The 16,286-nt window shown below is 39.8% G+C and overlaps 1 protein-coding gene across 1 annotated transcript in view; it reads right to left on the bottom strand.

Annotated features, from left to right (window-relative positions):
* Positions 1-473: 473 nt before the first annotated feature.
* Positions 474-16,286, bottom strand: part of LOC144971186 (uncharacterized) — a 43,178-nt gene continuing 27,365 nt past the window's right edge. The window contains exons 2-4 of the mRNA XM_078911683.1: positions 7,285-8,973; positions 4,707-5,058; positions 474-3,600 (exon numbers count right to left, since the gene is read on the bottom strand). Coding sequence (XP_078767809.1) covers positions 2,764-3,600; positions 4,707-5,058; positions 7,285-8,078 — 1,983 coding nt within the window. The 5' untranslated portion in view covers positions 8,079-8,973 and the 3' untranslated portion in view covers positions 474-2,763. The remainder of the gene's footprint in view (positions 3,601-4,706; positions 5,059-7,284; positions 8,974-16,286) is intronic.

Below are 16,286 nucleotides of genomic sequence, written 5' to 3' on the forward strand. Positions count from 1 at the left end.
CTACATTGTGATAGTCCAGAGTCCTGACCAAATCATAGATCACAGCCATACTCTGGAAATAAGACTCAAAGCGGAATGATATCCGAGTTTGACAAAGTGAGGTACCTACATTGTGATAGTCCAGAGTCCTGACCAAATCATAGATCACAGCCATACTCTGGAAATAAGACTCAAAGCGGAATGATATCTGAGTTTGAGGTAGCTACATTGTGATAGTCCAGAGTCCTGACCAAATCATAGATCACAGCCATACTCTGGAAATAAGTTATTTAAAATAGTGGGCATAAAATTCGTCCTTCAATTTTTAATATCGATCGATTTAAATGACTCTTTTTTGAAAAAAAAACCCGAAGTCGCAATTTTGAGAGTTTTCGCCAAGACGAGAGTCAAAGACGAGTTTTCTGGCCAAATATTAAAATACACGTTTTTCCAGAGTATGGCGGTTAAACTGATTAAAGAAATAACAAAAATCATTGACTCAATAATGCATTTAATCTGTTTTTGGCAGAGATAAAATAATATACGATTCTTACACTCTTGCTTTTTGGAATCCCGGACGTGTTGCCAACCGCTGCATGAGCTTGTAAGTGCGCTTTGGGGAACAAAGTTCGAATTCCAAAACGCACGTGTGTAAGAAATCTTTTATTCTACCCTTCAATCGATTTCGATTATACGTCATCTCTGAGTAAAATACATTTTCAAAAATATTAAATCATACATATTTTTTTCAAAATTCTAAATTTAGTGAAATTTAACGTTTGAAAATCTAACGTCACAAATTATTATTGTAAACATAATATTATTATTTCACGTTAGTATTTAGGGAGAGGAGTGGAATAATAAAAAAAAAGGATAGTTACATAACGTTTTTACATGTTGAATTCGTTTTGACCATCCATCAATGATGTCTTGGTGAAGTCAGTAAGGGTTGCAAATATGGAACCCATCGCTTCAAATTGGTATTATTCGAGGGGGGGGGGTGGACCAGATGTCAAATAAATGTGGATTTGAAAAGCTGTATTTGTCAACCTTTCTGTTTGAAATCGTACACACTTACAAGTTTTACTTAACTCACTCAACCCTAGAGATTTTTGATACTTTTCAAAATAAGAAAAAATGTATTAAAAATGAGCATGTGCATAGACAGTTTTATTCAACTACCATTAAATGTAAAAACTAAAAACATTAGCTTTGATAATACGCCTTTAATTTGTCTCAGAAAAAATGTAATAAATAGGCATGGGGTAAAAGAAACCCGGGGTAAACCACGGATATAGTTGGTGTTAGGGTTGAGTGAGTTAAAAGCATGTAGATCTACACACCAGTTGTCACGATACACCCAACCCGCGACTACTTGAAACTTAAAATTCTTGATAATACACATTTTTGAAATTTCAAGTAGCAGCTCTGTCTAAACCAACCCGACATAATACCGTTTGAAACCGATTGGCCACATATTTGAATTTGAAACCAGTAAATAAATAGGATATAGATAGAACGGTTTGAAAAAGAATTTCAATCTTGTCGTGAAAAAGCTGCCGTACCGTGACAAAACACATTAAAAAAAATTTTGACCAGAAAAAGTTTCAATTTCATAAAAAGTGATGCTATGCGTTGAGTTGAAATACTCATAACACCCACCAGCCCGTATAACGTACCTACGCACAAACCAATGTGTAACCTTAAACGTTTATAGTCTGATTAATATCATCCAGTGAGAACTACTCATAAAAATGGCTGTTTGACGTCAATTTCGATCTATCTCTATCGATTGACTTAGGGAACCTCAATCTTGCCAAAAAATCTTCAGCATGAGACATCGAAGAAGTCTTCGTTGTTCGATTTTTTTTATAATTCGGGGGGAAACAAGTGGTTCCATTGGTTGAACTATGAATACAACTCACGATTTGTTTTCTTTTGTGGCATTTTGACGTCATTTTTTGGTCAGTGTCAGGCTATAAGTTAACTACGGTACCTTTCGGGTAAGAAGCAAAGACCATAATATACCGCTGAACTTAAGAAAGAGCGCGGAGATTTAGTGAGAGGAAAGAAGGAATTTATCGCATTGACACAACTTAAACACGACGACTATTGATCTTCCCTGTGCGGCTATGTGGTCTATTGGCATGACACTCGCTTTCAAATCGGAAGGTCCTGGGTTCGAGCCTCGCTCGGCGCATAGTTAAGTGGAGAAGGCTGTTTACTCACATTCTCTCACCGTACCCCGATGTAAAATGATTACCTGGTCGTCTACAGTTGTCTCTGTCCGAGAACATTAATTTCGCCAAGCAGGCGTAATGTACCGTCCTACATGTTAAATGTTGCTGTTGGCCAGGGACCCCTTGTAAAGCGCTGAGAGCACGTTTAGTGGATATTGCGCTATATAAAAGCTCATTTTTTTCAGTTATCTTGTAGTACTATATTTTTGGGGGTCATCTTCAACTATCAATTTAAGAATTAAAACGTTTGTTGTAATGTAAGGTTTGGTTAATCCGCCCGGCTAAGCACAGATGCCCAGGTTTTGGTGTGTCTTTGTTTGCAGTAAAAACTTCACAATTCAATCCACACTTCCAGTCTAATGCATATCTCACAGAGTTCCGGACTATAAATCGTGACAATTATTGTATAGTTTTTCTGGCCAAAATAAAAACAAGACGTTTTGTAAAATTAGGTAGACAAGGCATATTGATAATAGGTTGGAATGGCATCGAAGAAAATAAGGCATGAATATTCATTAAAATTATAAAAAGATAGCGTTCTACGTCACGTTTTGATGAGATCTTTACAATAACAATATTGACGTATTTGCCGATTCCTATCCAAAATGCAATGAGGAGCGTCGCCATATTTGTTTATCCTACTTATCTCCTTCTCGCTCACAGAATATTTCCCGGTCTTATAGTCATGCGACACAGTAACCTCGAACTGGCCTCCTCCTGGAGATGTAGAAAACGTTACTTGAAATAAAGCTCTTTCGTTTTTGTTGGTCGAGGTGAAATCTATATTATAAATTCCGCCGTTGGCGTCCGTTTTCTTAAATCTAAGAAGGTCTTTACCCATTTCCATTTTGGCCACCATGGAAACGTTTTGAACTGACAGCAAGGCACAGTCCGTGCGGTAGTTTTTGGTGTATCCGTTTATCGTGGCAAGAGCTGTTTGAAGAGCATTTTTGGCGTTTTTATCATTGACGCTTATTTTCTGCCAGTCCAGGCATGCGCACCAATGTGACGCAATATCCGCGTGTTTACAAGTCCGTTCTAATGGAATTTCCTTGAAGAGACTGATAGCCCTGTCGTTCACATCACCCTTACCAGCTCCGGTGTATTTAAAAAACTCCTTGAACGTTTCGTGGAGATCAAACGGCGTGGTCAGACGCTTGGTGTTAGTTTTCAGGTTTCGGATAGCGTCCGGGTATTTTTTCAGGAACCACGGGGGAAAGAGAAAGGAAAAGTAGGGTAGTCTTTCTTCCAACTTTCCGTTGATGGTGTACCGAAAACTGCCGTATCGAGCCCCGTGGTCTCCCATCAGGATGAGTAGGGTATTGTTGAGGTACCCGTCATCGTGGAGGTGCTGAACCAGTTTTTGTATTGGCTCGTCCATCTGGAATGAGGCAAGAGATAATGATGAAAGATACCCAGAGATGCTTGGAATAATTATATTCTCTATTACATATTTCTCAATTCGATATTTTGAAATTCATTATTTACAATCCCTCCACTTGACTCAGGTGTGGCACAAGAGCTCAGGTGGTCTCTGGTTCGGATAAGTAAGTAAGTAAGTAAGACTCAGGTGTAAATGAGTGCATGGCTGTAGACACTAACGGATAATGGAAGCGTGCTAACATAAAAAGGAGGCTTGAACTGTATGAAAGGAATTGTATAATATGTGTCAGTGCATGGCATAATCAGTCGGAAGGTGAAAATTTTGGATTTGCACTTTTTTGGGGGATTATCTGAAAGAATTTGCTCTCCAGAGCATTTTAATTTTTATTTGAAGTAAATCGGGTGATTTTTCATGAAGTTATGGTCAGATGTATGGGAAAGGTATCCAGCAACTTTTCTCAAATTTCATACTTTTTCAACTTGACGAGCTGTAAAAAATATTTAGAAGCTTTGATATTTCCTGATAATGTACAAAAAGGGTTGATTTAATCATTTATGACAAGAACTCATTTTTTAAAATAAAAATTAACCTTCTAACTAAACTTGGCAATATCTCAGTTCAAACCTTATCACCATCCGACTGATTATGTCATTCACTGTAATATATTTTTAATCATTTAGTTATTGTGACTAGAAATAGAACAAATATGGATTCACAAGCTGCAGAGCTTCTAAAATTTTATAAAGATGAGATGATTAATCAATCACGGGTCCATTTCCTTTTCTGATCCCTCTGTCGATTCAGCAGTTGATGGATCTATTAGATATGACGGAAAGTAGGTGGTAAAGCCTAAAGCCACTGGTCCATAAGAAAAAAAACAAACAAACAGACTAAAAAAAAACCCCCAAACATACAAACAGTCTTCAAGATTCTACAAAAAGATCTCGTGGAAAGAACAATGTGAGAGACTATCGTCCTATCTTAAGCAAAATTTACTGTCCGAAAACCGGTTCCAAGGGCTTCATATGTGAAGGACTAATTTTGTCAAAAGTAACGATTTCAGAAGTCCGATAAAAAAAAAAGCAAATAAAAGAATGACTTACCGCCGTTAACAAATTATTGTCACCGTGACTCATATCTGTCAGAAAATGCAACAAGAACTTTCTTTGATTGTTGTACTTGTGGAATATATCAGTGAACCATTTCAACCAAATATCCTGACGCGACTGGGACCCGACACAGAAATGAGGGTATTTCTTGATGGTGGGGAAGACCCCGAGGTAGAATGGCCTGGGGTAGAAATCCGTGGGCGGGTCTTTGAATCCCAGCATCCTCCAGTTGAACGGGGCGCCATAGGGATAGGAGTTGGACCAGGAGGTGAGATAGCCAGCCTTCTTGAAGTCATGCCAGATCCAGGGGAAATTATCCATTGGTTTGGCACCTTTGAATTTTACCCTGGAGAGAAAAAAAATCACAACAGAATGATAATCAATTGATGCCATGCGTTTAGATAAATACTCACAGCATCCACCAGCAGGATATAACGTGCCAACACACAAAACGCTTACAGTCTGATTGATAGAATACATGAGAACTCATAAAAATGACTGTCTAAAGACAATATAACAAAGAGCTGAGTGACGTCTATTTTCGCTCTATCAATATAATTAGGTACTTGCTGTTTTCTTGTTTAAAAAACGGTTATAACAAATAGAACTTTGAACTTTTGTATGTATAGAGGTACTTAACGTGCTCAAAGCAATTTACAATAGCAACACTAAACATGTCAGACGAGAAAATAAATGAAGGATGCAACGTGACATAATGATGTTTTTTTTTCGACAGAGACAATTCTGATACCTGCCCTGTACTCATTTTAAAAATTGAATTGGGTTCAACAGACGTGACGTCACTTCCTTCGTAGTGACGCAAAGTAACTTAGTAACTGGTTCTAAACTATCGAAACAATGGCGGACGCCAATATGAAATACTTCTCTGACGAGCATAGTGTAGCCAGAGGAGAAAAACATAAGTCTGATCATGTTTTGACTTCTGTACATTCTGATCACATGACATGTGAAAAAGTTCTCGCCAGCATGAAGAATAAAAAGTACCGATTTTCTTTGTTTAGAACCAAGCTGCTCGTTGCTGGGCGGATGTGACATCAGACTATTGAATCACATTGTGAGCAATTTTCCAACGACTCAGGTTTGCTCGGCGACGGGACAACAGGATCGAACCAGCGAAACTAAAGATCCAGAGGAGAGTATCATACCACTAGACCATAAAAGTTATATTACCAACTTTGTGGTCAAATGGTATGTGGTCTAGTGGTATGACACTCGCTTTCGGATCGGAAGGTCCTGGGTTCGAGCCTCGTGCTTGGCGCATAGTTGAGTCCTTGGAAAAGGCTCTTTATTCTCATTCTCTCACCGTACTCAGGTGTAAAATGAGTACCTGGCCGTTAACAGCGTTGTCTATGTCCGAAAAATTGTAATATCGCCTAACAGGCGTCATGTCCCGTCCTTCGTGTTAAATGTTGCTGTTGGTCAGGGACCCCTTGTAAAGCGCTTTGAGCACATTTAGTGGATATTGCTCTATATAAAGCTCAATTTTAATGTCACCTGTCGTGCCTTGGTTTGAGTCCCGCTGTGGACGGAGCAATGTTTAATTTTTGGCAAAGGCTCTTTTCTCACATTCTCTCATAGTACTTAGGTGTAAAATGATTATCTGGCAGGTATTAGAGTCACCTTGGTAAAAAATAGATTGTAATAGTTCCGTACAGTTGCCTTGTCCATCGTGTTCATTTTAAAATCAAAACGACAAAGAACCGCCCCCCCCCCTCCAAACAGATCATGATTCGTTAAAACAGAGAAAAAAAAAAGCGCGACCACAAAAGACAAATAAAAAAACACCTCTGTGATATTTAACAAAATAAGTGGAAACCATCGATCTTTATGGTTACCCACACAAGGGCGAGTGGACGTTCCCTTCTTGTATAGGGAATGAGATTAGCTGAAGAGTAGCGTCCCTTGATTGGACATCACCGGCGGAAAAGTTATTAGAGAGAGAACGTCATGTTGGTTTTGCGCATGAGTCTCTCGTCCTCCCTTCGGGTGAAAGCGGCTTGAGACACTTCAAATGCGAGGACGAGAGAGACGCATGCGCAAAACCAAATTGACGTTCTCTCTGTAAGGTGACGTCCAATCAAGGGAAGCTACTCTTCCGCTAATCTCATTCCCTATTCCTTCATACCGTCCACTTTGAGGCAGTAGAATACTTTCACATCTCTAGTGAAAGAACATGCTGGTGAGTTGTATCGTAAAAAGTTAAAATCAGGTTTAATAAGCTTTTTTAGCTAAAAAACAAAAACAAAACACAAACCAAACGCTTTGAGCATAGTGAAACTGTAAAAGGGGGACGGGGCGTCGAATGTGTTTATAAAATTACCTTGTGTTGCACCGATTCTGGGTTCAAACCTCATTTCCGGTAACTGTTTCTCGTCGGGAAGATTGTATATCCTAATTTACTCACTAAGACGACATGGGTGAATCCTGGCGACATCGGACTTCTGGCGTTTGATGGATTCTTTCTTGGATTGCCAAAGCGACAACATCGAAATACAGATGGGACTTACAAGAAATAATACCACTAATCTACTAGGACAAATACCTGACTCACCTGCATTCGGGCAGCTCCCACTCAAATTTGCCCGTCAACATGGGAAACATCACAGCTGTTGTCCCGTCTCCCAGCACGTTGTGTGACTCCAACTCGATGGCGCCCAGTTTTTCCACAAAGTACTTCCGTGTGATGGGTAAACGCCTCAGCCACGACATCCGAGACATGGAGTCGAATCCTAGAATGGCGATACTCATCCCTTCAAACCCGTCTTTCAATGGATCCTGTTTACGATCCACGTATTCCTGGCGATACGCTACTCCTTGGTGAAAATTCTCGTACACTTTTCCGTCATTCCCTTTACATTTAACCATAAAATGGTCGTCTGTTATATTAAATGGGTTGGAAATATTAATCACAGCTTTTGCTAATGTAATCTTTGTCTCACCATCCCTAAGAATGCTAGAATAGTTACATGATATATTTTTATGGAGCTTAACAGCTTCGGGTTCAAAATAGAGTGTACCATTCTTCACGTACACCCAGTTCTTTTCAAATTTACACACAGTCTTGGACACTTTTTTGTAAAACTTCATCATGTATGAATCTTTCAAGTCCAGCGTCGGGTGTACGCACGCTTGTTTTGCTTTAGATTCACTGAAAATCCCGATTTCTGTCATATTTGACTCGAAAACGCTGTTCAATACATTTCTAAATTGAAGCCCTTTTGGTAATATAAGCCAAGATACATTGTTGACCTGTAGATACACAAGGACAAAGACCAAAACCCAGGCCATCAAGATACCCAACGCATATTTATTGTAAAAGTTCTTGGCGATGCAGTTTGGTGCCATGGTGAATATATTTTATAAAATATATTATTGATATACACCTGTCCATGAAAGCGTTTTGTAGACACACATAAATATATTGTATTAATTACAACAGTATTGAACATATGACACACACTGTGCAAACATTCTTGGGATAAGGCAATAGACTGCTTTTTATTTTCATTTCAACAGATGAAATTCACGTGTATAGATCGTGTGCTATTTCGCAAAAAGTAGGTTTTTATAGATAAGATATTAGGCAACATACAGTGAACAGTTCTACATATTCAATATATCCATAATGCAGCATAATCGTGAGGCATCTATAACTATTGTTTGCAGAGTGAGGTTGAAAATCCATAAGTATAATATCGTCTTCAGTTAACAGCTTTGGAGACGGACGAATTATATTCCCCTGATGGAAGTTAAGAAATGAATCAAGTGGAGGGCTGTAGAGAAACTACTGGATAAGTGATTTCCTTTCTTTATGAAGGAAGCTGTATATAATAGTATAAAACCACGGAAGCCCTCTTAATCACAGCTTAAAGATCTCACAATGATAACTCGTTTCTTAGCAAAACAACCAACTAAAATCGATTATAATAACAGCACGTTGCTGAACGAGCACGGGTACGACAGACACGCTTATCATTATCAGTATAATCGAAATCGATAACTTTGTCCTTTCGTATCGTATCGTATCGTATGGTTATGAGTTGAATCTCTGAAATATTTAAAGGCTCAGAATCGTGTTGACTTCAGAATGGTGCACACAAAAAATATCCAATCACAATCCATTGATGAAAGCAAAGCCAGGAATCGAATACGTCGTGATCGAAATATCCATCGTTTTAATGGAACGTTGTTGATATAATCACTAGCGCCAACTAGGAAACTGCAGGGTACATTACTTTATCTGTGGAATAGATGGATTTTAAAGTTAATGAACGAGTAAGTTACAACGCATGGATTAATACAGGGTGATTAGAAAAGAATATGAAAAACTATCACGTGATATTTTAAAGAAGAAAAACAATAGAAAACACTAGCTGAACACATGTGTATTACACATCTTCAAGTTTTTATGTCATGTTTTATAAATGCTCAAAGCGGCGACCACCGGCAGCGCGAGCACCAAGCCGATTATATGAGAGTTCATTCCAAACGCGCAGCAGCCTGTCATGGCTGATTGCAGCTGTCATTCGATCTTTCACGTTATCGATACTTGCTGAAGGTGGTGGAATGTAAGCTTGGTCTTTAACTCACTCAACCCTAACACCGACTATATCCGTGGTTTACCCGGGTTACTTTTACCCCATGCCTATAAATTACCTTTTCTCAGAGACCAATTATAGGCGTAGTATCAAAGCTAATGTTTTTAGTTTTTACATGCTAATGGTAGTTGAATAAAACATGCTCATTTTTAATACAATTTTGTTAAAAATTTGAAAAGTAGCAAAAAATCTCTAGGATTGAGGGAGTTAACATATCCCCACATGGAAAAGTCACAAACATACAGTATGGTCCGGGAATCTGGCAGGCCAAGCATAGAGTGGACGGTCTTTAGCAATTCTCCTCCCAATCCAGTGCCTCGGCACGTTTCCTTGTGCGGCTATGTGGTCTAGTGGTATGACACTCGCTTTCGGACTGGGTTCGAGCCTCGCTCGGCGTATAGTTGAGCCCTTGGAAAAGGCTCTTTACTCACTTTCTCTCACCGTACTCAGGTGTAAAATGAGTACCTGAACGCTAACAGCGTTGTCTCTGTCCGATAAAATTGTTATATCGCCCAACAGGCGTCACGTCCCATCATACATGTTAAGTGTTGCAGTTGGCCAAGGAACCCTTGTAAAGCGATTTGAGCAGTGGATAGTGCGCTATAGAAATGCTCTATTTAAAAAAAGAAGCTCTAATTCAAGATACCACAATTCTGCTACAGTGGAAGTTATACTAACGACAGTGTTGAAATTTGTTTGTTTTTGTTTTTAAGGGTTTTACGGCGCTTGCAACACATTTAGGTTATATCAGCGCCAGTAAAAAGGGAGAAAATGGGAATGGAAAAAATTCTGGAATTACAATTAAAGCATTCAAGAAAAAGTAAGACATAGGGGAACTGGGAACAAATAGGGATCAGATGTAGAATCCAAGAGCATACCATCAATGTACTTAGTTTGAGATCACCTATAAGTCTCATCCGGACACAAGCACAAAATCCAACAAAGAGGAATACACTCAATTGCTAACATTATACATTAAAAATAAATATAATGATACATAACAGAGAGATGATTTACAAGGAAAAAAATATCTCCCAATACAATAACTATGCATTCGACTGTTTCCCTCCCAGCCAGGACTCCGAACAGGGCCAGGACAAAACCAAGTAATCTCATTCCAAGACAAAGACAGAAAGCATGTTGGAAAATAGTAGATATAAGGGGATAGAAGACACAGTATGTACATCCCTGCCCACTATGGGAGGTCAGGATCCCCACCCAGGTGGTGAAATTGACACCTTATAAAACTTAGATAACTACTCTATCAAATAACTACTGATTCAGTCCACTACAATGATGCTTTAAACAACTGCATGTGGTTTTACAGAAGAATGATGAGGGTGTCATGGGTGGAAAGGAAAAGAAATGAAGAAATTTTAGAAATGGCAAACAGAAAAAGATCACTGATAACAAAAATCAACAAACGCCAAATGGAATTTTTAGGACACATTATCCGCCACCCTGGTTTGGAAGTAGTCGCCTTGACTGGAAAGATGAATGGAAAAAGAATAAGAGGAAGACAAAGAATAACTTATTTGAAAGGGATAAGAACTTGGACAGATGAAGCTGAGAAAGGTGGCGCTGCTTTAATAGAATTGGCAAGAGATAGATCAGCTTGGCGGAAGATGACCTCCGACGTCTGCTTCAGATATGGAACTACATGAGATGAGATGAGATAATTATTTTGGCTTATTTAGTTAGAATCACCTTGTATTTCGATTACTTTGCATTGCCTTTTAAATAATCTGTTCAATTATTTCATCTCCGAACATCCTACTCTCCTTATACTCTTCCTCCTCATCCCTCCTTCCGAACTTCATCATCATCATCATCATCATCATCATCATCATCATCATCATCATCGTCATCATCATCATCATCATCATCATCATCATCATCATCATCATCATCATCATCATCATCCTCTTCCACCTCCTCCTTCTCATCATCATCATTATCATCATCATCAGCATCATCATCATAATCCTTTATTCAATCTCATCATGCCATACAATCCATCCTTCCTCCTCTCATCTCCCCCCCCCCCCCTCCGCCCTCTAATCCTCTTTCTCTCGCTATCCTCCACATCTCTCCCATAATTTCTCTTCTCTCTGTTTAACCATTGCCACCGTGTGTTATTTTATAGATAGAATGCGCTTGGCCAAGGAGTTCACAACATTGCCATCCGGAAGTATAACGGACCAACACACAAACTCTGTGTAACCATGAACTTTTATAGTCTGGTTAATACAGTTTAGTGAGAACAACTCACAAACGCGGATGGCAAAAACAATAACAAAGGCCTGAGTGACGTCATCTGCATACTATCTATAGCCTGGGACTGAAATCCAAAAGGACTGGCAGTTTGACGTCATTATTTGGTTTTTGCACCGCTTAATGAGTTGTCGTTAGTAGAGCTCATGGAAACAAGTTATTTCATTGGTTGAATTATTGAATACAACTCAATATTTGTTTTTTTTTGTGTGGCAAAAGCCTGGCATTTTGACGTCATTTTTTGGTCAGTATCAGCGTAGCCATCGTTATGTTACAGCCTGACACTGAAATCAAAAAGGACTGGCAGTTTGGCGTTATTATTTGGTTTTTGCACCGCCTAGTGAGTTGTCGTTAGTAGAGCTCATGGAAACAAGTTATTTCATTGGTTGAACTATTGAATACAATTCACGATTTGTTTTCTTTTGTGGCAAAAGACTGGCATTTTTACGTCATATTTTGGTCAGTGTCAGGCCACAACTTTACGAAGGCCACGGTTAGACATTCAGTTAATAGCCGTACTCTGGAAAAACTCGAATTTGTATCGAAAAATTTGTCCAGAAAACTCGTCCTTCAAATATCGATGGATAGAAATGTACCTCATCTTGGCAAATACTCTAAAACCTGAGACTTCTCCATAAATCTCTGTTTTGAGAGTTTTTTCCAAGATGAAGGTGATTTAAATCAATCGATATTCGAAGGACGAGTTTTCTGGCCAAAGTTTTAAATCCATGTCTTTCTAGAACATGGCAGACAACTATTTAACCTTTAAACAGGAACACTAAACTGTATGACCTTTAAGAATGATTTTCACTTATCTGTGATTGCAACAAAAATTACGTTGGTTACTCCATTATTGTTCGTGATAGTATTGGATATGTAATTGTTTTGTTTCCTTGGGCTAGACATGGTTGCGAGACAATGAAAACTGATGAGTCGCCTTAAGTCAGAAAAAAATAAATTAAACTGCAGTTTCAAACAATTATATTCAAAATTATCATAACACATGCGCAAAAATTGTCTCAAACCTGTTTGAACGCTTATAATTTTGAGTATAAAACAATTATCATAATTTGTTCTATGCTGCAGTTGTTTCTAAAATGTTAACCAAATAGCATATACTGTGTTCTTCAATAAAACGGTAGTATGTATGTAAATCAATGGAAAGCTCATTCACTTTTCCATCCAATGTACGTGAATATGTTATTCTTAATACCCTGTATAAAAAATATTGAAAGTTTAAGAAATGACACCAAAGAATTGAATTTTCAATTTTACACTAATACTAATACTTTGTGAGCGCTCCTTTAACTTAGTGCAGTGAAATCTCTCGCCTTTGCAAGAACTAAGAGAATGGTTAAAAAAATTGAGATTTTATATAGTGCCATATCCACTAAACGTGCTCAAAGCGCTTTACAATGTGTCCCTGACCAGCAGCCACATTTAACATTTAGGACGGGATATGACGTCTGTTAGGCGATATTGCAATTTTTTCGGACAGAGACATCGCTGTTAACGGCTAGGTACTCATTTCAAACCTGAATACGATGAGAGAATGTGAGTAAAGAGCCCGCTTCAAGGAGGCTCGAACCCAGGACCTTCCGATCCGAAAGCGAGTATCATACCACAAGACCACATAGCCACACAATCGTTCTAGAAACTGCAGTGAGATTATACAGGGGCATCTTGGAGAAGCTGGCGTATCTCCGATTTTAATGAGGACCAAGACGATGTACTTATTTCTTCATATTTTCGCCACAAGTTCCAGATTGGATTGTCAGGACTGACTGATGGTCACACCCTTGCCTAAAATGATTGTTCTCTTTAAAAAAAACATGCCCTTCCACCACGACATCATAAGATATCATCGCCTAGGCATTCCACGAAAAACTATAAATAACTAATTTAAAAAGATGTCTGATGTCAACAGGAATCACCCATGTTGTCCAAGTGAGCAAATGGGGGGGGGGGGGGGCTAATAATCTTCCCCAAGGAAAAAAACCGAAAGTGCCAGAAGCGGGGCTCGAACCCGGGACATTTCCGGTCACAGTGCAATGCCATAACTACTTGCCCACTTCGCCCCCCCCCCCCATTCTCTTGAAAAAGCCCTGCGTAATTCGAGCCATGTGCGATGGTGCATTGTCATGCATAAAAAATTGTGCGATTTTTTTCTTAGTCCCTATAGGGAATGAGATTAGCGGAAGAGTAGCGTCCCTTGATTGGACGTCACCGGCGGAAAACGTCATGTTGGTTGTGCGCATGCGTCTCTCGTCCTCGCTTCCGGTGAAAGCGGCATGAAACACTTCACCGAAAGCGAGGACGAGAAAGACGCATGCGGAAAACCATTTTGACGTTCTCTCTGTAAGGTGACGTCCAATCAAGGGACGCTACTCTTCCGCTAATCTCATTCCCTATATCTGTCAGATGACAATAACCTGCCATTTATTCTTCTCTCACTCCCACGGATGTCTTTTGGTATCCCAAGATCCAGCCCCCCAAACTGCCAAAGAACGATATTCCCTGTATCTAATACGCTTCAACAGTAGTGGCGTCACTTCCCTCGTAATGACGCATAGTAACGTAGTAACTGGCTCTAAACTATCAGAATAATGACGGGCGGACGCCCTTATGAAATATTTCTCCGACGAGCATAAAAGTGTATCCAGAGGAGAAAAAAACATTATAAATCTGATCATGTTTTGACTTTTATACATTCTGATCACAAGACATAAGAAAAGTTCTAGCCAGCATGAAGAATAAAAAGTTGCTGGTCGACGTGACCACGCCTAGGCAATTCCACGAAAAACTATAAATAACTAATTTAAAAAGATGTCTGATGTCAACAGGAATCACCCATGTTGTCCAAGTGAGCAAATGGGGGGGGGGGGGGGGGGGCTAATAATCTTCCCCAAGGAAAAAAACCGAAAGTGCCAGAAGCGGGGCTCGAACCCGGGACATTTCCGGTCACAGTGCAATGCCATAACTACTCGACCACTTCGCCCCCCCCCCTCCCATTCTCTTGAAAAAGCCCTGCGTAATTCGAGCCATGTGCGATGGTGGATTGTCATGCATAAAAAAAGTGCCAGAAGCGGGGCTCGAACCCGGGACATTTCCGGTCACAGTGCAATGCCATAACTACTCGCCCACTTCGCCCCCCCCCCCTCCCATTCTCTTGAAAAAGCCCTGCGTAATTCGAGCCATGTGCGATGGTGCATTGTCATGCATAAAAAATTGTGCGATTTTTTTCTTAGTCCCTATAGGGAATGAGATTAGCGGAAGAGTAGCGTCCCTTGATTGGACGTCACCGGCGGAAAACGTCATGTTGGTTGTGCGCATGCGTCTCTCGTCTTCGCTTCCGGGGGGCTAATAATCTTCCCCAAGGAAAAAACCGAAAGTGCCAGAAGCGGGGCTCGAACCCGGGACATTTCCGGTCACAGTGCAATGCCATAACTACTCGCCCACTTCGCCCCCCCCCTCCCATTCTCTTGAAAAAGCCCTGCGTAATTCGAGCCATGTGCGATGGTGCATTGTCATGCATAAAAAATTGTGCGATTTTTTTCTTAGTCCCTATAGGGATTGAGATTAGCGGAAGAGTAGCGTCCCTTGATTGGACGTCACCGGCGGAAAGCTTATCAGAGAGAGAACGTCATGTTGGTTGTGCGCATGCGTCTCTCGTCCTCGCTTCCCGTGAAAGCGGCATGAAACACTTCACCGAAAGCGAGGACGAGAAAGACGCATGCGGAAAACCATTTTGACGTTCTCTCTGTAAGGTGACGTCCAATCAAGGGACGCTACTCTTCCGCTAATCTCATTCCCTATATCTGTCAGATGACAATAACCTGCCATTTATTCTTCTCTCACTCCCACGGATGTCTTTTGGTATCCCATGATCCAGCCCCCCAAACTGCCAAAGAACGATATCCCCTGTATCTAATACGCTTCAACAGTAGTGGCGTCACTTCTCTCGTAATGACGCATAGTAACGTAGTAACTGGCTCTAAACTATCAGAATAATGGCGGGCGGACGCCCTTATGAAATATTTCTCCGACCAGCATAAAAGTGTATCCAGAGGAGAAAAAAACATTATAAATCTGATCATGTTTTGACTTTTATACATTCTGATCACAAGACATAAGAAAATTCTAGCCAGCATGAAGAATAAAAAGTTGCTGGTCGACGTGACATCAGACTATTGAATTCAATTTGAATGGTATTTTCTTGCTGAAAACGTCCCCCATTTTTCCTTCTATTTCTACTATTAATTTATATAAATATATAACCCTTCGTGAGATACAAAACAACATGCGTGAATATTCTGCGACAGACTGCCAAGTCTAAACATGACCAATCAAACGGGAACGGATTTCAACACATTTAGTCCCGGTATGATTTTTGTTGTGGACAATATAATAAGAGTCAACCCTCTCCTTACCACCCATAGGAAAAGCGTCACATTCGTCACGATGCAACCGACAATTTTCTCATTCTGATTTCTCTTGTACATCACAAAATGTGAAGAAATGCTTTGATTACAGCTATAGATAGTAAACACTGTGTTGTAGACATCATTTTGCTGAACGACAATCTGTTTAGAATGCAATTGTTACTTTTTAGTTTGATTAGGAAAAGTCTATTTTTGTGTGGGGTGTGAGAATTTTCTGGGGGAATTCTAAAAAATGGCTG

Source organism: Berghia stephanieae, chromosome 1 (genome assembly GCF_034508935.2).
Source record: "Berghia stephanieae isolate SIO BIC M18660-M18661 chromosome 1, UCSD_Bste_1.3, whole genome shotgun sequence".
Classification (NCBI taxonomy): Eukaryota; Metazoa; Mollusca; class Gastropoda; order Nudibranchia; family Aeolidiidae; genus Berghia; species Berghia stephanieae.